General features: G+C 36.4%; 2 protein-coding genes and 1 long non-coding RNA gene across 5 annotated transcripts; 2 read left to right on the top strand and 1 right to left on the bottom strand.

Moving 5' to 3' along the window:
* Nucleotides 1-417: 417 nt before the first annotated feature.
* LOC106445475 (histone acetyltransferase GCN5) lies at nt 418-4,670 on the top strand. 2 transcript variants are annotated; one of them, XM_048777972.1, is made up of 13 exons: nt 420-1,162; nt 1,233-1,297; nt 1,365-1,445; nt 1,538-1,630; nt 1,893-2,061; nt 2,620-2,663; nt 2,919-3,018; nt 3,134-3,202; nt 3,312-3,363; nt 3,614-3,732; nt 3,822-3,915; nt 4,177-4,318; nt 4,399-4,670. In XM_048777972.1, the coding sequence occupies exons 1-13, from the start codon at nt 608-610 to the stop codon at nt 4,460-4,462; spliced, it is 1,647 nt and encodes a 548-aa protein (XP_048633929.1). In that variant the 5' UTR covers nt 420-607; the 3' UTR covers nt 4,463-4,670. The 2 variants fall into 2 exon arrangements, 1 of the variants encoding a protein (XP_048633929.1); XR_007339168.1 differs by lacking the exon at nt 4,399-4,670 and having other exon boundaries at nt 418-1,162; nt 3,809-3,915; nt 4,177-4,304.
* A 1,543-nt stretch (nt 4,671-6,213) lies between these two features.
* Nucleotides 6,214-7,255, top strand: LOC125608093. Its single transcript, XR_007339169.1, has 2 exons — nt 6,214-6,488; nt 6,611-7,255. It is a non-coding gene; the product is annotated as an uncharacterized LOC125608093 (long non-coding RNA).
* Nucleotides 7,256-17,745: 10,490 nt separating this feature from the next.
* On the bottom strand, nt 17,746-22,742 carry LOC106449297 (F-box/LRR-repeat protein 17). Of its 2 annotated transcripts, none has more exons than XM_022717965.2 (10): nt 22,020-22,742; nt 21,822-21,923; nt 21,485-21,629; nt 21,217-21,401; nt 21,008-21,112; nt 20,825-20,922; nt 20,539-20,741; nt 20,306-20,458; nt 18,041-18,139; nt 17,746-17,964 (listed from the first exon to the last, which is right to left on the bottom strand). In XM_022717965.2, the coding sequence occupies exons 1-10, from the start codon at nt 22,556-22,558 to the stop codon at nt 17,941-17,943; spliced, it is 1,653 nt and encodes a 550-aa protein (XP_022573686.1). In that variant the 5' UTR covers nt 22,559-22,742; the 3' UTR covers nt 17,746-17,940. The 2 variants fall into 2 exon arrangements, with proteins under 2 accessions (XP_022573686.1, XP_013746527.1); XM_013891073.3 differs by having other exon boundaries at nt 17,746-17,954; nt 22,020-22,739.
* Between the last annotated feature and the right edge of the window lie 249 nt (nt 22,743-22,991).

The following is a 22,991-nucleotide window of genomic DNA, read 5'->3' as shown; positions in this document are numbered from 1 at the left end:
TTTGTATGGGGCCCACCCAATGGGCCCTCACTTCCAATTTTTCTTTGCTTAGGTATGTTAATGTATGTAATCTTAGGTGGAAAGACAAATTGAAAAAACAGGAAGAGTTATTTTTCAGAATCGAAGAACTGTTGTTGTGTGTTCTTTAGAACTATTGTACTGTATTTTGAAGATATATTATATTTATATTGTTCTCTTTTTTTTGTTCTATAGTTTTTAGGATGTTGGTTTTTATTATAAAAACTATGATAAGTATATCTTTATTTTGAATAAAAATATTAATATAAATAAAATTGTATTTCATTTGTTTAATATATCATCACTGTGTGATATAATTCTATAGCATCACCGATGATGATATACGTCACTACCACTCATAATAATCAAAACCCCTAATAACATGCACACTACCCACTCACAATAATCAAAACATGTGACACTAACACACTCATAATAACCAAAACCCCAAATTATAGCAAAATTGCAATGGTTTATAACTAACCGACCGGTCTACCAGTGGCTAAACCAAAACATCGTCTTCGTCGTCGTCGTCTCCTCACCACCGATCCCAAAAGAAACCCTAACCTTGTCGATTTCCTCTGCTACAATGGACTCTCACTCTTCACACCTCAACGCAGCCAACCGTTCTCGCAACTCCCAAACCCCCTCCCCTTCCCACTCCGCCTCCGCCTCCGCCTCCTCATCCCTCCACAAACGCAAACTCGCCGCCACAACCGCAGCAAACGCCGCCGCGTCTGAGGACCACGCCCCTCCCTCCGCTTCCTTCCCTCCTTCCTCCAACGACGACCTCGAGAGCATCTCCGCGCGGGGTGCCGATTCCGACTCCGACCCCGAGGAGTCAGAAGACGCCGTCGTGGACGACGACGAGGAAGACTTCGCTCCCGAGCCGGATCAGGACTCTTCGATCCGCGCATTCACCGCCGCGAGACTCGATTCCAGCTCAGGAGCCAACGGTTCGAGTCGGAGCACTAAGATCAAGACGGAGATCTCGACGGTGAAGCTTGAGGCTGGGACTGTGACAGCTGGCGTGAACTCGGTATCGGGGATTGTGCCGAAGGATGAGTCAGCTAAGACATCGACGGATGATGATGTACAGAACTGCGGGGCGTACATTGCGAGAGAAGAGGCTTTGAGAAGAGAGGTGTAGCTACTTTATGCTTTTATCATTGTTCTATAGTAAAGTTTTTAACTTTGGCGATATATGTGTTTAGGAAGCAGCTAATCGGCTCAAGTTTGTATGTTACTCTAATGATTGCGTTGATGAGCATATGATGTGGTATCTCCCTTCTCTCAATCCCTTACAGAAATTTAAGAATCTATTTGTCTGAATGATTTTGTTCCAGCTTGATTGGGTTGAAGAACATATTTGCAAGACAGCTACCTAATATGCCCAAGGAGTACATTGTTCGCCTTCTCATGGATAGGTATTAAAGAAGTTTTCTTTTGCTTTGGTTCTTGCAAGAGCTATCCTTTGTTGTAAGCAATCTGATATCTGCAACGTATGTTGTTTACCCAGGAAACATAAGTCTGTCATGGTCGTAAGACCTCCGGCAGGTGGTAATGGTATCACTCATGTTGTTGGTGGTATCACGTATCGTCCATATCACAGGTAAGGCCAACTTCGCGTTACTATTCCCAACATTCCTTGAACTTTATCTATATTCTATACTCTCCTTACTCGAGACTGCAAGCAAGTAGTATGTTGACTTAGTATCTTGTTTTGTATCGAGCATAGATTGCTTTGCTAATAAAGTCTTCTGTAAATGTATAATGTGTGTTGTTGATAATAAAGAAGATATATAATTTCGTAAGTAGCGTGATTACAGTCTTGGCATGCTTATTAACTTCACTGTTTTACCTGGGGGATTCAGTCAGAGGTTTGGAGAAATTGCATTTTGTGCAATCACCGCAGATGAACAAGTTAAAGGTTACGGTACCAGATTGATGAACCACTTGAAAGAACATGCTCGCAATGTCGATGGATTGACGCATTTTCTTACCTATGCTGACAACAATGCTGTTGGTTATTTTGTCAAGCAGGTTGGTCTATTTCATATTCTCCGCAATTTTTGGCTCTGCTCTTTTTTAGTTTTTTTTTATTTTCCTGTAATTTCTGGTTGTTTAGTTGTATTTGTTAGCTCATCCAGAGCTCTGAGCGGCTCTGTATACACTCTCATTAGGGTTTCTATTTACAAAATATTCCTTTTGTTAGAACAACTTCTCTAAATCTTTTGTCTTAGTTCGTCTTTATTGTCATCTGCTTTAGATAAACATTTATTCTCGTTTGTGTCTCTTCAAAAACAATGTTTCCATTATTTGCATGCTTAATTTTTGTGTGCACAATCATATGATGATTTAGGGTTTCTACTAACAAAATGTTCCTTTTGTTAGAACAACTTCTTTACTTCTGTCTTAGTTCGTCTTTCTTATCATCTGGTTTAGATAGACATTTATTATCATTTGTATTCTCTTTAAAAAATTATGTTTCCACTCTTTGCTATCTAGTCTACTCTCCCTGGGGCACTAAAGTTCTGTAGTTTCGCCTTTTCTTATAGTTGTTCACTAATTTAATATGTTCCGTCTATTTTTCTTGTGCAGGGTTTTACTAAAGAGATTTACTTGGAGAAAGATGTATGGCATGGGTATGTAAGCGATGTATCTCTTACTTCAAACTGCTCATTGCCGTACTCAACATCTGTTCTTTTTATGATTGATATCTGAATGGAATATTTGTGGTCTCAGTTAAACTAACAAACCTCAGAATAAAATCATTCTATTTCCTTGCTGATCATTGCTTATCAGAGAGATGCCGAGAAACTTTCCAGAATTTGGCTTTACATTCTTGTCTACATCTTTTAACCTACTCTTGCAAATAAAAAAGCTTTGTATTTTCCCAGGTTCATTAAAGACTATGATGGTGGCCTCCTTATGGAATGCAAAATTGATCCAAAGCTTCCATATACAAATTTGTCAAAGATGATTCGTCAGCAAAGAAAAGTAAGCCATAAATATACTTCACCTCTGATGAAATAATTTCTTGAGCCTTCAAGTTGGTGATTAAACCCTCAAGTCCATCAGATTCTGATCCCCGTTGTGCTATTTATAATGCCAGGCAATTGATGAAAGGATAAGAGAGTTATCGAACTGTCAGAATGTGTATCAAGTAGCTGAATTTCAAAAGGTAAACATCAAAAGGTTGCGTGTCTTTTGTGACTATTATTGCATGTCACAGCAAAAGAAGAAAAAAAACATGTTTCTAATAGTATTAATAAATGTGATAATTTCTGCAGAAAGAAGGTGGAAGTCCTAAAAAGATCAGAGTTGAGGATATTCCTGGCTTAAGTAAGTCATGATTCTACTCCATGGTCTTACTGCAGTTTGTGCTAGTGGCTGCATTGGTTAGCTATGAAGTTTGTGTTAATGTGTAATACTGAAATTTTGCTTTAAGAAAACAGATTTGTCTCCCTTGAATTTGCTTCTTAGGATTAATATAGCTTCCTGAATTGGCAATAAAAATGCGAAGGTTTTAATCTGTAAGAGTTTTATTCACGGTGGTCGGTGTGTAAATATAGAATTTTGAATTTTTTTACAGGGGACGCAGGTTGGACCCCAGATCAGTGGGGGCACACGCGTTACAAATTATTCAGTGGTTCTGGAGATAGTGTAACAAAGCAAAAGCAGTTGAACGCACTTATTCGCGTGCTTCTGAAGGTTGGGATAAGTCTTCTTCACTTAAATGCTTTATACGTTATTGCAGTTACATGCTCTTTAGTTTGATAAGCTGAAGTAACTGGCAACAGACAATGCAAGACCATTCTGATGCTTGGCCTTTTAAAGAGCCAGTTGATCCACTCGATGTTCCTGATTACTATGAAATCATTAAAGATCCCATTGGTAAGAATACAGTTGGGTTGAACACTGAATTATCATGCCATACATTTTTGTTATCCGTTTGTTGTTGTTCCTTGAAAGCATACAAATAAAATTAATCGCTGAGGAATGAAGGCAACCTAAATCAAGAGATGGTTTATTATATAGGAGAACGACATATCGTTCTGTAGTGTTAGTTTAAATAGATTTGATTGAAATTATTTGTTAATAAGGTAACTGCTTGTTTAAGTACAAAATATGTTATAAACTTTGGTATGAACACAGATCTGAAGACAATTGGGAAGAGAGTTGAGTCAGAACAGTACTACGTGACGCTTGACATGTTTGTGGCTGATGCGAGGAGGATGTTTAACAATTGTCGAACTTACAACTCCCCAGATACCATTTACTACAAATGTGCAACCAGGTATTAACTTCTCTTTATTTCCCCTTTCTCCTCTATTATGAAAAGAAAGTGATTTTGATCTGTTGTTTTCTCTTGAAAAGGTTGGAAACACACTTTCATAGCAAAGTACAAGCAGCTCTACAGTCTGGTGCTAAATCTCAATAGATGGTAGAAGCGATATTGTGTTAACATTTCTGAGATGCTCTCGTTGGGACTGAGATATTTATCTCATTTCAAAAAGCAAGTGTAATATATTATTTATTAGGTCGATTTGATCGTGGAGCGTGTATGATGTATATTTGCATATGAATATATGTTTAGGAGTAGTAACATGATTAGACCCTTTGAGTATATTTGAACAAGTCTGAGACCATTCACGCCACGTTTCTCATGTTTTTCCATTAGGTCCGTGCATCCAATCATTTGATTTTTGCTTTTTAATCATAAATATCACTTCATCGTCCTCTACATGATATGGCATTTGTCCTGGTTAGGTAACCTTTCCCTCTACCACCGTTTTCCTTAAATTTCAGGTTATTATGAGCAAGAAATAATCGCCAAATTACAAAACAAACCTGAGCTCAAACCACCAACAAGTGTCCTATGTTGTTTATATATCTACCGACTCGCCCTAATTCTACTAGACACTAACTAGTCCAGATACATGTAAATTACACACATCTGAACCTTTAATAAATTCAAACGTGGAAGTTATATGATGTCTTCACAATTATTGTGTTTCTTTTGTTTAATAGTTACAAGTTACAACTCTGTTTTTGTGTTGTCAATCTCAACGTCGGCTGCGTTAAAAACGTTTAGATTTGGACTACCACAAAGCAGGCGGTTAATTCTTCCAATTAGTTCCAATCATATATTCACGTCAGCTATTCCATAATATCAATTTTTTTTTTGGCATCATTCCATAATCTCAATTGATAGCAGCTTTTGTATGATTAAGGATTGCATATTAGATTTAGGGATTTTTTAAAAATATAATAATTTTTTTAATAACAAATAAATTATGTAAAAGTTACTACATAATAAAATTTATAATATTAAACTCTTAAAAACTAATTTCTATGAGTATAAATATGCAACTTTTTATATTATGTATTTATGTCTAACACATATGAATGTACAAACAACACAATTATAAATAAGATTAATTTTTCTTATATAAAAAATAATTAATTTTATAACATAACAAATATTTAAAATAATAATAAAAGGAACAAATACCGCGCTTTCAAAATCTAGTTACCGTTACAGTACCAACGTACCTAGAAGTCGCCCAGTAAATTACAAATAAAAATAGGAAGATAAAAAAAAAGAGTTTTTCAAAAATCACAAAACAAATGACTTAATGCTTGTGGTTCCAATGGAGCAGGGTTTCATACAGATTCGGATTAGTAGCAAACTGATTCTGCATGCCTTCACGGTTCACCTGTTCAGGCAAGAGATTCGCTCTCTCCACTCTCTGGTTTGATGCCAAACCAGCATTAGTAGTACTTGGGACTGCCGGTTCCAACATGTGGTTAGAGTTCGGTAGGGTTCTACCATCTTAACCTGCACAAGGATTTGTTTATATATCAATTACCATAAACTTAGTTAGGATCATAATCTCGGGTGTTGTCACACTCATGGAGTCACAAGAAGAATATATCTTTATATATAAAATAGGTTTTGAATCACTCCCAGCTATGCCACATAGGATGCCAGCGCACAAATTGGGTTCAGGAGCGTCCAACACGTGTCCACTTTAAGTTGTGGTCTGCGTTTCATCTGTATTTGTTTTTGTATGATGGACTGGAAAAGTGTTGGGCTAAGTTTTATTTAATATCGGCCCGTAACCTGATAAAAAAAAACCTAAAATTTTGGCTTTGTCATCTTCTTCTTCATTGTAGAGAGACTTTTCATCTTCGTTGAATGCATCCGTTTCTTTCTTCTCCGTGTTTACTCCCCCTTAATTCAATCACCACGATATAGCCTTGAATGCGTGCTTTGATTAGGAGTCGGTGAATATGAGAGTATAAATAAGTGAGCATTCTTTCTCTTACGATCATCTTATCGGCGGCGGAGAAGGCTATGTCTGTCTGCGAGCTCAAAGAACATCACACCGACGCTACAGAGACGGTTAACAACCTCTGTAATAAGCTTAGACAGAGACGCCTCCAGCTCCTTAATACAGATGGTTTGTGCTTCTCTTCTTCTTCTTCCCAATCTATATGTAGTGGTTTGGGATTGTATATGTAGTGGTTTGGGATTGTTTGTTCTTAGACCTGTTTTGATTTCTGTAAAAATGAACTTTGATAGTGGCCAAGTACTCGGTGGCGCAGATTGGTACCTTCTAACTCCTACTCTTATCTAGAAAGTCTCAAAACCGAGCCTGGTGAGACAGATTCATCTCAGCGTTTGGTTTCTGAGCGCGGGAGCTAGCCAGAACAATCGGTCTCGCAAGATAAAAGAACTCGACAAGAAGGTGAGACACAAGTTGTGAGATACAAATTATGTTTTGTTGACATGTGATCAAGCCAGTGATTGATGAATCCTTGACACATATCACTAACATTATCTATAGGCTAAAAGCTCAACGAAGAAGAAGAATAAAAAGCTTGGAATAGAATGAGAAGCTTTTCATATATTCATGTTAGAGCTCGAGTAACTTAGCATCTCACATATTTGCACAACTCTTTTTTTTTAATCTTAATCAGTTGATTAATTGCTAATTCACTACTAATTTTCAGATTATAAGAGAGAAGGGAGAAGATTAGTGCATGGATGAAGCTGCTACAGGAACTGGTCCCAGACTGTGATAAAGTTTGTCTCTCAGATAATGACTTCTGATCAATATGCTAATTAATCTTTATGTCTTCGTTTGTGCTTAACGACATAATATTTTCTGAAAAGACACCCTAAAAGTAAGAATATTGGTTTGATGATATAGTTTCTTTTTGTTAATTAATCATTTTTTTTTGTAGATTTCTTAATTGCTTTTTATGAAGAAGAGTGGTTTCTCGTGTGCCAAAGAGGCCTTAAAGATCTTAACTAAATTGTTTCTGTGTTAGTGTGTTGGGAGAAGTATCCTCACAGGAAAACTTCAGGATTGAAATCAGAATGCTGCCTTCGTCAAGAAGATAGTAATAAAAGTTTTGGAAATGACTTGAGAGACGATTTGAGTAGGGAAAGATTAATCCTTTCGCACATGCTCTGTTTTTTTTCGTAAAAAGAGAGTCCTTCTGTCTTTCTTTCTTAATCCCTTCGTTCGTGTATTTTCCTAATATGTTGGGATTCTTTTGGTCTATGAGTCATTAAATGAGTTTATCTTAATATGCTATCAAATTGTTCCAGAAGAGAACGTCTTTCCCATCCAGTGACCAAATATTTGATGATTTTTGTTTTTTTGCACTTCGTTTCTCTCATGACAACGATGAAAAATAAAGATAAATATGTGAAATATGATTAAATTATGTGTATCTGGTATTGGGATGTGCATATACCAAAACCGAAACCGGTTGCATTTTATACACCAAAACCAAAACCGGTTGTATTTTACTTTTTTGATGTGCGCTTTCATCCACTCCATGTGGAGTACTATTCAAAAGTAATTGTCAGTATGATCATTTGCTCATTTGTGTAATAAATTTCACAATAAAAACAAATATTAAACAAGGAAAAAGCATCATCATCCATATATATGTTAGATTATTTTTATTAATTTCATTATTTATTGATATTGATACAAATAATTTTGAAATAAATATAATTTTTTTATTTTTAAGCAATTTAAGTGATCATAAAAGATATGAAAAAAATTATTTGTTATTATATACCATAAACAAAAAGAAACATTATTTAAAAAAACTAATAGGATTACTAAATTTGGGAGTAATATTATATTTAGATATTCATATTTTTAAGGTTAATTATTTATAATTTCGTAAATAAATATTATTTAATTTCATCTCCGCTATTTTGTAAGCCTTCACAAAAAGATACCATGGTATTTGAAAAATCTCATTCTCTTTTGATCGATTTCGATTGTTTATGTATTTTATAGAGTTATAATACTACAAACATTATAAAATCTGACAACTCTGAATTAAATCAGCAACAATAATAAGAATTCGATCATATTAATTGTATAAACAAATGTTAAAAATAATATAAATTCTTTAAAAAAAATAATGCTTATTAAACGTATACTATACCTGTCGAAACTATTTTTAAAGTCAAATCCCGCCCGTAGGGCGGGCCGATCCTAGTATCTTTATATATAAAAGAGACTTTGTTTCTCTCCCAGATATGTCACGTAGGCGGACATGTCAGAAATTCGCGAGCTCCTGTTGCGACACTGACACGTATGCAACGCATCGTTTCATTAAACTGCGTTTCTATTGTTTTGGGCTTGGCGTTGGGCTTTATTCTTTTACGAAACAAGCCTTTTAGCGAGAAACCCTAAATCCTATCGTTCTACGTCCTTTTCTGTTCTTAGGTTCATCGCACTTTTTTCTCCGCCATTTCAGAGTTTGAGATTATGAAATCGACGTGATGAATATCTTTACATGGTTTCGATGCGCCGTTTGGTCTTCGCTTTCATCAACCAAACGCTCACGGTTACAGATTCGTTGCAGTAAATCCATTATTAACTTCGTCAGCCACGATCTTGCCTTCAATGCGAGTTTCTCTTCTACAAATCGTGTATCTGTGAGTATAAATAGGTCAGTCTTTCTCCTCCCAAAACCATCTTATCAATCTGTTTAGTCAGTAAAGTTATGCATGAAAGAAGAAAATCATTCATCTCTTTCCAAAGGTAATTAACATTGGGCTTCGATTTGAGCATTGAAGAACAAATATTTATTATCTTCCTTTGATTTTCCTATTCTTCTACTCTCATTGAATTACACACTTCCTCATTTGTTCAGAAAATTCATGATTTTCTGTAACCCTCTTCATGATTTTCTGTAACCCATTGTTGGCCCTTTATATGCAGGGAGCAATCTGGACTAATGGGTTTATTGGTAAGCTATCTTACCTTCACTTTTCTTTTCAGTGTAAAGAAAAATATGAACATTTGATTCAGAGATAAACGTGTATATGTGTGTAGAATTTTGATTTGATGGTCGCTGGATGGGAGCTGATCGTAGATATCAGCTTACAACATATATGTTCTGCTAGAAAGTAACAATCAGAGGAAGCTAATATAAGGGGTTTGACAATTTTCACTCTTTCTCCAACGTTTGCCTTTTCAAAGCCCCCAAACTCATGTTTGAAAAACTCTGCTTCCATCCCAATATGGATGTCTATGACAATATTTGCTTTGTCATTCTTTAGGTACAAAACAATCATTTTGCTTCTACTACTATTTGTTTGTTACCGGTTAATCTCACGCTACTATATATCAAAGAAGCTGTATTACTGAAACAAAAGAATGTTTCACACTTTTTAATAGGTAAATGGCCATCCGCTTGTGATGTGAGGACGATATCATTTTCAGTTTCAGTTTAAAGCCTTTTTGGAGGTAACACCTATGGCTGATGTAACCAAGTTTTCTTTATTGGTCCGATCCAATATCTGATTTGTTTATTGTTTTGGCTCAGCAGAACCGAACATTAGCCCAACTTTAAACAAACGATCAGCTCGATTTTGGAGCAATCAAGAAGGTAGTTTGCAACAATGATAATTATTTTTTGTCAGTGCAACAATGATAAATAGATTTACACATCTCTGGTTTTCTCCATTTTTATCATTAATAATGAATGTTCTTCTTTTGTCTGCTTTTGAGTTTGCTGCTGTACATAATACATGAAGATGGTTGAGAAGCTTTACAAAGATGGTTGAAAGGCTTTTTATCATCAATAATGAATGTTTTTTGTACTTGGATCCAAGAGTGTCGTTCAGATTCCAAAGATCATTTTTCTTTTGTACTCATCTCAAGTTGTGCTAATCTTAGCAATCTTAAACTCTTTTATTTGCAGTCACTAAAAAAGAGTTTTTGTTGTGACAATGAAATTTAAGGTTATTGTACTCAAATAAATGTGAAAATTTAAAATATTATGTACTAAAAAATGTTCAACCGTAATTTTAATATTGATATGAAAATAAAATATCTTTTTGCTTAGTCCAACGAAGTATATAACTTATTCAACTATAGTGAAACTAACCTTGAGTCATTTACAACAAACAAGTTCAAAGGAAAAATGCGATAATTTTTTTTTTTTTTAACTCAACTTCAACTTTCATTCACCAAATATATGGATACAAGAACTTGACCACAAGAGACTTATACCACACATACATTGAGCGATCTAGTAACACCCTGGATCACTTGCTTGGACCCAACGCTACCTAACCGAAACCTCAATGTACATTGGACCACAATGAGTATGAGATCACTCCACGACCCGGAATGACCCACCTCTTCAACCTCCTAATTCGACCTCTTGGTACAACAACGTCTACTAACCCAACAAGATTACAGACTTCACCGAAACTAATTAAGAACTAGCTAAGGATCCTAATGATCGACATTAAAGCTCATGACCCAATAGCCTCTTCACCAAAAGGTGCATAATCGAGAAAAATGCGATAATTTAAAAGAAAACATTCAAAACAATGATCTACACAGCATAAATCAAAATCATTTTAACTAAAATAAATGTTAGAAAAATATAAAGGAACAAAATTTCGCGCAAATAGTTATTTATAATGATTATTTAATTTGTGAAATCTCACTTTCCAGGGAAATAAACCAGAGGAGTTACTGGAGCATGGGGTAAACATAATTTATTACATGATTATCACCCGTTGGCTCTCAGTCAAGAATAAATTAATTAGTCTAAATAGTTGCTCTAAATAAATTAATTTGATTCCAGACGAACTGAAACAGATAAGATCTAACTGGTAAAAAAATGTAAAGTCGATGATAATATATCTCATTACACACTTCGTAAATTGCAGTTGCCAGCAGTTTATATTATAACATATTAGAGTAGTTTATAACAATTTTCTCAAATAACAATCTGCAGTAATAATACACTGTAAAAACTAAATTTAGTAAAAACATGAGATAATCCACTTAAGTATATAAAATTAAAGGAAAAATATGTGAATTTATTTACAAGTTTGTTTTTTTTCCACTGACAAAAAAAAAGAATCTTACGGGTATTTTTGTGGTCATCCAACTCCAAAAAATCATAAAAAATTATGTAATGCTCATTCAGTTCTTAATATATAATTAAAACAGAGATAACTTAACAAAAGAAAATCATCTTAAACCTTTTAACAAGAAAAAAAGAAAACCATATTTTGAAAAATAACAAGTAATATTTATTTTAAAAATTATAACTAATTTTTCAGATAATATGGTTTATTCATTCTTCAAATATAATAACATGTACAAAATTTGTATTTTTAAATAATAACAATTTATATTTAATATTTATTCTAACTACTTAAAATATTTGTTAATTTTAATCCCGCCCGTAGGACGGACCGACCCTAGTTATATATATATATGAATTACCTTTGTTCTCAAGGTTTCGATATCAGCTCTTAGAATTCTGTTGTCGACAGCAGCTGCATCACACTTATGATTCATGTCACTAAGACGACTAAGTAAAGTTGAATGCTCACCTCTTAATTGCCCTGCCTACGATATGTAAAAACTTTTCCCCACAGATAAGATTAATGAATGGCAAGAAAGAGACCGAGAAACAATTACAAAAACAAGAACCTGCGTATCAAATTCATTCATTTGTTCTTGCTTTCTTCTCCTGGACCGCCTTGCTGATTCTCGGTTTGAGAGCATCCTGAACAATTACCACATACCGAATCAGGATAACCTTAAGAAGAAGTTTATAAATAGACTCTGCTTTGGTATCTCCACATATATAAATCGACTTCGAGATTCAGAATGATTATCAGAAGACACCTCCTAGCACGCTTAACATCAGTAGGATCTCCATTATCTGCGTCTCCATCAAGATCATCGTCATCAGAATCATCGCTGATGAAATACTGGTAGCTTGCGTGGCTGGAACATCTAGTTTCTTTCGAATGCTTGTTGAGGGCACAGATCTAACAGATGAAGCACCGGGTGAGGTTTGTGCCACAACTGAGCCTAAGTTAGTCAAAACAACCCTATTATTTACAACCCGAAGAACATTTCATCCATAAGTGTAAACTTAATGAAATGAAAAGGTTTGTAGAGAGTCAAATTGAATGCACTAGTAACGTAGAGTGGCAACCTGATGATTCTCATATAAACTCATACTTGCGTAATGCTTAGATTTTCACAGTCGCTCAAAGTCTGAAACTATATATACTTGGAAGGGTTAGCAGTCAATCAACAAAGTCATCATTTTCTACTCTAATCTAATAAAAATGTTTGCTTTCAAGGGACTCTTTAACATGGACATTGAACAGACAGATACAAAGAAAGGCCGAGAACCAAAAGGCAAAAGAATAATGATAACCTTGAGGAGGTTGAGATTGGTTTTGATTGACAGATGAGGACGCACTTGAATCTTCAGGCTCCACCTGCTTAAAAAAAACCAAATCAATCAACACCAATACTAACTTTTTCATTTACGTATCACAAAAGATGGATTCTAAAAGACGTACGCGACGCGCAGCGGCGGCGCAGGCAAGATCGAGCTTGCTCTTAAGCATCGCATGGTACTGATCAGGATCATCAACCCCTTGATGATTCCGCGGCGGCTTCTGAATCTCGACTACTTCGTCAACGGTCGAAAGAGACTGAACCGGTGGAGATAACCGATCGATCGCGTCGGTTTCATCGGAACCGGACATCTCCTTGAGAAGACTCTGGAAAGCCCACTCCGATTGGCTTCGAGTCATCCCGTCCACCGTGGTCTGCTCCGGTGACGGCACCGGAGCGGTGGCTGGCCAGAAGGAGTCGGTCAGATCATCGATAGAGAAAGACGATATGCATCGCTTTACCCCAATCGCCTCTCTCTCTCTCAATTTGATTTCTTTTTGTCTTTCTGTTGTCTTACGTGGAGACACGTTATCACTTTTGATTGAAAGATTTAACTTTTTCTTATTATAGTAAGAAATAGTCAAATATACTAATTAGAATGCTTCATGCGAGCGAACAATGATTCGGCTGCTTAGAGCACCATTAACCCCGGGTTCTTAGAGCAACATTATCAATGCCAACTCTTATCAAACATCTTAAAATATTTAATTAGTATTTTTAATCTAAGAAGTTTTCTAAGATACTTAAGTAAAATACAACATTATCAATGGAACTTTTCGAAGGTTCTTAGGTATAAAATCATTTTTTATTAATAAGTAGTAATTAAGATATATCCATTTATATTCAATACATTAAAAAGAGAAAATTATTTTATTTAATTAAAATTACAAACATTTTATTACATTCCATACATTAAAAAAAAAAAAAATTCATAAATCACACATTTATTCAATTCATAGAAACTTTAAAATCATTGGTTATTTGGAAAATGTCGAAATTTAGCCCAAATATTTTCGATTAAATCGAATTTTAATTGTTCATGGGCTTGTCTGTTACGGACGCTCGATCGACGATCCATTGCAGTGCCGAGATTTGAATTCGGAGTAACGGTGAATGTATCATCTTCCTCGCTTTCTTGAAATTCTCTCACGTTATACTGAGTGTATGATGATCGTTCATCCTCGACAATCATATTATGGAGTATGATGCATGCCTTCATAATATTTGCTATTTTGTCTTTATCCCATAGCTTGGATGGATTTTTCACTACGGCAAATCTAGCTTGCAGAACTCCGAAGGCACGCTCGACATCTTTTCGAACAGCTTCTTGGGTTTTAGCAAATAACGAATGTTTCTCACTTTGAGGAAGTCGGATAGATTGAATAAAAGTCGCCCATTTAGGATAAATACCATCAGTGAGATAATATGCCAAATGATATTGATTACCATTAACATAGAAGTTCACTTCTGGCGCAATTCCGTTAATAATGTCATCAAAAACGGGGGATCGATCAAGAATATTAAGATCGTTCATAGTACCTGGAGCTCCAAAAAACGCGTGCCATATCCAGAGGTCACTTGAAGCTACCGCCTCCAAAACAATTGTTGGTTTTTCGGTTCCTCGGGAATACATTCCTTTCCAAGCAGTGGGGCAATTCTTCCACTCCCAATGCATACAGTCGATGCTGCCAATCATCCCCGGAAACCCACGTTGGTCTCCAATATAGAGAAGTCTTTGCAGATCCTCTTGTGTCGGTTGGCGTAGGTATTCATCACCAAACAAGCAGATTATTCCGGCGGTAAATTTGTGCAAAGATTTCCGAGCTGTCGTTTCAGCAAGCCGGACATACTCATCAAGCGAATCAGCTGCACCGCCATAAGCCAACTGTCGGATTGCTGCAGTACATTTTTGTAGGGGTGTTAGACTAGACCGTCCGGTACAATCGGTTCCTTGTTGAAAATACGGTATGTTGGTTTCGAGACGTTGTACAATACGCAGGAACAAAGATTTGTTCATTCGGAACCGTCGGCGGAATAACTCGGGATTGTAAGTTGGAGTCTCGCTAAAGTAATCATTCCAGAGCTTCTGGTGGCCGTCTTCTCGGAACCTCTCCATATAAATACGTTGCTTCCGCTTTTTTGGTTCTTCATCAAAGTTTTGAACGTAATCATTAACATAATCTTCAACGTAATCATTAACATAATCTTCATCATCGTCATCGTTATGGTAGTGATAATGAGAAGAAGATGCCATTAGAGTTTTTTTACATTTAAAATGAAGATTTGATGAAAGGGGAGAGATGTCTTTAAATTGCCAATGATCTTTCATATTTATAGGGGCAAATAAGCTCTTCTCGTGATACAACTTGTGAATGTATATTGTGTTCTCGTGATACAACTTGTGAATGTATATTGTTTTGTTGTGGAAGTAAAAAACAACTCATGTGACTCTTACACCTTTGAATTATTATGTTGTACCTTTGAATTATTTTGTTGTTTAAAGTGGTTCACGAGACAAGTAGTTGTTGTTTCAAAGTCACATTTTAAAGTCACATTGCACAGTTGGGTGACAAATTCGATATCAATAAGTTAATTATGCAAGTGATTGAATCGAACAATATACATGGAGTGGAGGCATAAACAATTAACTATGGAGGAATAAACAATTAACTAACAAAAAAGTGCACGAACCCTTACATTTAATTCATTACAATACAACACATTTGTAATTCATAAAGTTCATAACAATACAACACATTAGTACATAGTCACATAAGGGTTAACAGCATTAGTACGACTAAGACAAAGAGCATGACACCAACACAAACTTCCTAAACCAGACTTAGTAATGCTGTTAACACCAACATCACTTCCCTCCGATCACCAGACCAAGTACCACTAATACGAAGAGCATGACACCAACACAAACTTCAAACTCAATTTTTAAAGTAAACGACTTCTTTGCCAAGTCAGAAACTAAGTTCTCTAGCCTAACCACCTTTTCCTCAGACTCAAAGTTACTCATTAAGGTAAGGTTATCTACCTTTTCCTCCAACTGCAGAATGTGTTTATCCCTCGCCCTCATCTCCTCCATCACCGCGACGTCCCAAAACTTCCAGACATGGCAATCGCCATCATCCACATTCTTGCAGGTGTATACCCTCCTCCCCGGATCGTTTTTTGATGTAACTAGAATTGGTGCATCACCACAATAGCAAACCTGGGGGAATCCAAACTCCACCTCAGGTTGTGGAGGATACTGCATAGGGTACTGAGACGGCTCAGGATACTTCAACTCCAACTCAGCTTGGTCACGACCAATAAGCTCTTCTGTCTCGCTGTACCCACTATCAGCTTGATCCCCACCATAGTGTGATGAATCTGAAGGCTGGCTGTAACTATATCGGCCCATTTCCAAGCAAACTAACTACAAAACTTTGCCAAGTAACACTCCTTCGAAACCAAACTAAGTAAAAAAGTCAGTACAACGTTTTCATTAAATGTCGAAACCTACTTACTTCAATTTACACACCAACTAAAACAACACATGTCAATGATGAAGCCAATGTATCTAAAACAACAAGTATAGAATCAAAATTCAGTATAGATCACAACATATAACGTGGCTCTCCATCAACTATACAATCAAAATTCAGTTCACTAATCAATCAAGTATATAACTCAAAATTCAGTTCACTAATCAATGAAGCATATTTTTTAAACTAAAGTTCACTAATCAATCAAGCATATTTTTTTAACTAAAGTTCCCTAATCAATCAAGTATACGAAAAATTCACTAAAAAACCTCTGCTTTACAATCAAAAACACAGATCACTATACAATCATATTCATCGGTAAACAAAAGTCCATCAGAAACACGAACCAACAGATCACTATACAATCATATACAACCAAAAGGCGAATCACCAATCTATTTGTTTAAATGATTCCTCTATATAGCTAACGGAGGACGGAGAAAGAAGACAAACCTGTTGGTGACGGCGGCGGAGATGGTTTCCAACCGGAGAAAGAAGAGAGGCGAGATGGACGAGAATAGACGACGACGGCGGAAGTACCCGTCGAAAGCGAGAGAAGGAAGAGACGATGAAACCCTAAACCCAAACTCCGCGGACCTTGATCAAACCCAAAGCATGCAAAATATTAGAAACACATAATCGATACGAGAGAGAGAGACAGAGAAGAGGGAGACAGAGAGAGAGAGTAATACGAACCTGCAGATTCGATGGCGAGATTAAACGATCGATCGATGTGGACCGATGATTCTTCAGTTCCAGCGAATCGCCGTCTACGGATTGAGAGAGAGAGAGAGAAGAGGGAGACGGAGAGAATAGATCCAGAGCAAAACGACGACACCCTCTACCGCTTCACAAAACGTATCATAGAATGACACGTGACAGAAGAACGAAGTCAAAAAACTTCTTACCTAAAAATCGTCTCCTTCATTTAACTGGACTTTATATTTATTTTTGGGCCAATATTGGGTAAGGATCGCCCATAAGAAGTGTTCAAATGTCTTGATAATGTTGCTCTTAGGTTCTTAGGAGGTGGGTCCCATAACTTTATTAAAAACCATTTCTTCTTTCTCTTTTGCAAGAGGCAAGTTTGGTGGGTTTTTATGGTATTTGTGGGTCCCACTAACATGTGGTGACCCACAATTAATTATTAAAAAAAAAAAAAGTTAAAAACCCCAAATATAGGTTTTAGGGTTAATGGTACTCTTACCCCTTTTTAGCTTGATGATTTAATTAAATTAATAATTAACCGACCTGATAGAATAAATTTATCGAAATGCTGCATTTGCCCAAAAACATACTTCCAACAAACGGACGAGAATTACAACCAAAATGGAAATGGGTTGATTGGAAAGAACCGTAGATGTGTAGATACCGCAAAAAACCATTTTTCTTTCTGAAGTCTTTTTTTTAAAATAATTTAATCATATTTTATAAAGTTCACAAGGAATAAAAAACATACGTACCCAACCTAATCAGATGTACATTTAAACAGAGTTGGTAGAAGAACGAAGCCCAAGATGAGTATTATTGAATATTGATCGAGAGTTCATTATTAATGTATAATTGTGCACACTTCTCTCTCAACCTTCCTTCTCTTCTTCTTATTCTCATCTTCTCTTGTCTGCAAACATCTAACACTGTCTCGGTTATATTTCACACTTTCTTATCTCACAAAACAAATATATTAAATAATGAAATAAATTTCACCTCTTGGTACAAGGAAGGTGGAGCCTGTATCCTTTTCGACGCATCAGCCAAGCGTTTCAGTGGCATATGGTTTTCACCGGCCGCAAAGTTCTCAGAAACCTAGCCAACAAGTAATTTAAAAGGCTTATTAAGGCTCTGGTCAAGAAGTGGCTTAAGAGATTCCACTATAACAGAACAAATTTCTAGCCAAGCCATATAGAATCGTAGCCAAAATGTTTAAGCCATAAATCTACTACTTTTATGATTCTCTAAAAATCCAAAAAATTGGAACAAAAAACAGACCATAGTTGATTGTGTAACCAAACCAAATTAAAAGTTATTACATTTTACATACTTTGGCCACATATCATATAATAATTGTTAAATAATTATTTATATCCTTTTAAAGGTTTTCTGACCTAAAACCGAAAGTAAAATCCAATCAGGAAAGCAAACAAATTTTTTTTTCAGATTGAACTGCAAATGGCTTTCTTTTATAACTTAGGGCCTGTTTGTTTCTCCATTTGGATGGATCATCTGGATGAAGATGAGAGTTTTGTTTGTTTAGTCACAAAAAGTACAATTCATTCAAATGGGTCATCCGGATGACTTTTGGAAATTTAGGCTTAATTTTAAAGTCCATTCAGCTGAACCAATTTGGATCATTTGAATGGAGATGGTTCATTCAAAATGGTATAAAGTCTATTATGCCCCTAATGTAATTCACAAATTACAAACCTATAAATAAAATCATTTTTGTCACAAACGAAAACTGACAAAACTACAAACATTTTTTCCCGTGCTAAAAATTATTTTTTCACGCCAAAACCCCAAAACGCATTTTCCCGCTAAAATTGCAAAAAAAATATTTTCCCGTCAAAATTGCAAAAACGTGTTTTCCCGCAAAAACCGAAAAACATGTTTTCATGCACAAATCACAAAAAATGTTTTCACGCCAACACCCAAAATACATTTCTCCGCCAAAACACAAAAAAACATGTTTTCCCGCCAAAGTCGCAAAACGTGTTTTCCCGCCAAAATTGCAAAAACGTACTTTCCCGCCAAAATTGCAAAAACATACTTTCCCGCCAAAACCAAAAAAACGTGTTTTCCCGCCAAAACCAAAAACGTGTTTTCTCGCCAAAACCAAAAATTTGTATTTTCCCGCCAAAACCGAAAAATCTTGTTTTCCCGCGAAAACCGTAAAAATGTGTTCCCGCCAAAAACGTGTTTTTCCGGCAAAATCGCAAAAACGCGTTTTCCGCCAAAATCGCAAAAACGTGTTTTCCCGCTAAAAACGCAAAAACGCGTTTTCTCGCCAAAACCGCAAAAACGTGCTTTCCCGCCAAAACTGCGTTTTCCCGCCAAAACCGCAAAACCGCATTTTCCTGCCAAAACAGCAAAAGCACGTTTTCCCGCCAAAATCGCAAAAATGTGTTTTCTCGCCAAAAACATGTTTTCCTGCCAAAACCGCAAAAACGCGTTTTCCCGCCAAAACCACAAAAACGCGTTTTCCCGCCAAAACCGCAAAATGCATTTTCGGCCAAAATCGCAAAAACGTGTTTCCCGACAAAACCGCAAAACCTGTTTTCTCGCCAAAACCGAAAATTTGTATTTCCCCGCCAAAACCGAAAAAATCTCGTTTTCTCGCCAGAACCGAAAAATCTTGTTTTCCGCAAAAACCGGAAAGTCTTGTTTTCCCGCCCAAACCGTAAAAAAGAAAACTCGTTAATTTTGAAATAATTCTAATGTAAATATATTAAATTAGATAATTAAATGTAATATAGTTAAAATTAATATCAAACATATGATTAAATCAACATAAGGGTATTTTGGTAATTTGTTTGCTAAATTCATTTGAATAGAAATGAAAATAAAAAAACAAACATAAGATCCATTTAGATGATTCATCTAGATGAGCTATGTGGATGGACAAACAAACAATCACAAAAATCTGAATGGATCATTTGAATAGATCATACAAATGAATCATTTGAATGGAAATGACAAATGGTGAAACAAACGACCATAGTTGATTGTGTAACCAAACCAAATTAAAAGTTATTACATTTTACATACTTTGGCCACATATCATATAATAATTGTTAAATAATTATTTATATCCTTTTAAAGGTTTTCTGACCTAAAACCGAAAGTAAAATCCAATCAGGAAAGCAAACAAATTTTTTTTTCAGATTGAACTGCAAATGGCTTTCTTTTATAACTTAGTGTGTAAAAAACTAAAACCACAAACCGTATACAAGTTGTTACTGTCAAAGGGATTACCTGTTTTCGGATAGCTCCTATTAATAGGTTCTGACATCCTGATGCGGACACAAGTTCCAACTTTGGACACTGGAGCACCAAGCTCTCAGGCTGCAAATTGCTGCACGAGTTCAAATTCAAGTCCTTGAGCTCTGGACAGTTTAGGAACAAAGCCTGCATCAAAATACCAAAACAATTAGAAGATGGGATTTAGAGACAGAACTCTTTTTGAGAGCTTTGATAAGGAATCTCACGTCCAAACTGGAGCCTCCCCACAAACTGAGTTTCTTCAACCGTTTATGTTTAATAAACATCTTCTGATTGTAGCCTGATGTCTTTTGTGGACTCGAACTCTTCTCTTCAATGGTAGGATTATCTGAAGTGGGATCAGACACAGACATGCCACAATCCATCAGCTCAAGAAGAGGAAGTTGAGCAGTAGCAAACTGAATGCCACCTGCAAGAATATTCATTGTAGAGTAAATAAATGAATTTGAGAATTATATAATGCATATGAAAACCAAAGATCAAGAATTTTACTTGATGTAATGTTGGGACAAAGAGCAACAAGTAATTTAGAGAGTGTGTCAGGTAAGGCATCGCAGATCATCCCAAGGCCAGTATCAGTAATGCTGGAACTATAACCAACAAACAAAAAATTCATGTCTCAACATACATTCTGAAACTTAGAGATAGTATATACTTAACAAGAACAAAACATACCCACTCAGATCAAGCAGTTCGAGATTTGTGTAAGTTGAGGAAATGGCGGCTACAGATGCATCAGTGATATTTATCCCAAGAACTAGAGAGAGCATTCTCAAATCTCTGGACAAAATTAGAAACTGACATCATCAGTTCTAAAGAACTATTTCTTAATCAATGCTTTGTACAAACAAAACCAAGACTTGAAACAGAGAAGTTGGCCAAACCTGAAATTCACAGCAGTGAGAGCATGTACAAAAGTGTGTGAAAGCTTCAGAGAAGCTATGTGAATGTTCTGCAATCTAGTGCAGGTCCTTCCCAAACCATCAATCATTGCTACAAGATCAGTTGAATCATCTTCTTGGAGAGAAAACTCAAGTGATAATTCTATCAGATTTGGACAGTTGAAGACCTGCCAAATATAGAACAAGACATTTCATGGTCTAGATAAACAAAAACTTCGGACAAGGGACCAAAAAAGGTAATTAAATTAACCATCTTAGAGAGAGAATGAAGATCCGCAAGCCAAAGAGTGGAGAGGCTTGTTGAAGAGAGGGCAACTCCTCCTAAGTTGGAACACCTTTCCATCTTAAGGCTTCTAAGTCCACGTTTATTACAAACAAAGCGAGACAACTCATCCCTACACACACACACAACAGAACAGGACAATCAAAAACAAATCCAGAGAAAAGAAAACAAACTGTTTTAAATATATCAAAACCATAAATCAATTTATAAGCAAGTCTTTGATCAAGTGGCTTAATCACAGTTATAAAGACTTGATTATCATTGTCTCCTAATGAAACTACTCAGAGGTTTCAAGAATATATACCCAGAGATCCTATTAACAGCTGCACCATACGTTGAAATCTCCAAAACCTCCAGATTCGGACAAGAAAACGCAATGCAGGCCAAAGTTGTCGCGTCGAACTCACTGCAGATGAACAATCAGACAAGAAACATTCAATTACAAACATCTGTGTCTTAATCAATCATTGTCTTAAATAAAATCCATTTTTCAAATCATCACCTCTCGATTTTAAGAGAGAGTCTAACGAGTGCAGGACACTTTTGCAGTAACGATCCAACGTAACCAATCTGAGCCCTCTCAGGAACCCTAATCCTCAGCTCCTCGGCAGCTTTCCACATCTTCCCGGCGGTCTCTCTCCACCCTCTACAAACCCTAGCCGCCATCAGCAACCCAGAAGGAGGCAGCCTCTTGAGCACCTCCCACAGTCCCGCCGCGTGAAACCTCGAATCGCGAGCCTCGTCATCGTCGAAAGATAGTGCGCGGCGAAGGTGAGTGAAAGGCTGGCGTGAAGGAGCGGGGGGACGAGTGGAGGAGGACGCGGCGGCGGAGATGGAGACGGAGGCGAGTGGCTCTGGAGCGATGGGAGTGGCGGGGACGTCGAGAGGAGGAGGAGCGAGGTGGCAGACGTGGCCTTTCTTGGGCAGGCCGCATCGGCCGCAGCTGTAGCTTCCGCGGTTTTTCCGGAGTCGCTGGGATTTAAGGGCGGCGGAGATCGCGGCTTGGGCGGAGGTTGGGGAGATGTGAGGCTGAGGCTGCATGGTGAAGGTTGAGACTTGAGAGAGAGAGAGAGAGGTTTGGAGTTGGTTAGAAGAGATGAGAAAGTAAATTACAAAAAAAAAAGGAGGGAAGGTGCGGCGGGAGATGAAAATGGTGTTTTCGCGCGAATGCTTACCAACACTGAAAGCTAATCGAAATGGGATTAAGAGTAAAATTCCTAAGTAAAAATGTTCTAATCCTATTTTATTTCCTACTTCGTAATATAGTACTGAACAAACAAAATATAGATTACTCTATTTATAGAGTAAATCCTATTATGAAGCGAAAAATAAAGTAGAATTGAAGTACATTTTACTCAATATTTATTTTTACTCTATTTTGGAGAAAAAAATAGTGTTAGATTGGAGATATTCTTATAAGTTATCGTTTTTTTTTTATTTGATGTAAGATTAGATGATAATCCATCAGCCCAAG

The sequence above is a fragment of the Brassica napus genome, chromosome A4, assembly GCF_020379485.1.
Source record: "Brassica napus cultivar Da-Ae chromosome A4, Da-Ae, whole genome shotgun sequence".
Taxonomy (NCBI): domain Eukaryota; kingdom Viridiplantae; phylum Streptophyta; class Magnoliopsida; order Brassicales; family Brassicaceae; genus Brassica; species Brassica napus.
This window is presented reverse-complemented; position numbering and strand designations above follow the sequence as displayed.

What these genes read in the sequence shown, in the direction of transcription:
- LOC106445475 (XM_048777972.1), top strand. Translation starts at nt 608, where the DNA reads ATGGACTCTCACTCTTCACACCTCAACGCAGCCAACCGTTCTCGCAAC. An exon ending in GAGAAAGATGTATGGCATGG is followed by an intron (nt 2,664 to 2,918) that starts GTATGTAAGCGA and finishes GTATTTTCCCAG; the next exon opens with GTTCATTAAAGACTATGATG. An exon ending in TGATTCGTCAGCAAAGAAAA is followed by an intron (nt 3,019 to 3,133) that starts GTAAGCCATAAA and finishes TTATAATGCCAG; the next exon opens with GCAATTGATGAAAGGATAAG.
- LOC106449297 (XM_013891073.3), bottom strand. Translation starts at nt 22,558, where the DNA reads ATGCAGCCTCAGCCTCACATCTCCCCAACCTCCGCCCAAGCCGCGATC. An exon ending in GCTGTTAATAGGATCTCTGG is followed by an intron (nt 21,630 to 21,821) that starts GTATATATTCTT and finishes GTGTGTGTGTAG; the next exon opens with GGATGAGTTGTCTCGCTTTG. An exon ending in CACCTTCCTTGTACCAAGAG is followed by an intron (nt 17,955 to 18,040) that starts GTGAAATTTATT and finishes AGATGTTTGCAG; the next exon opens with ACAAGAGAAGATGAGAATAA.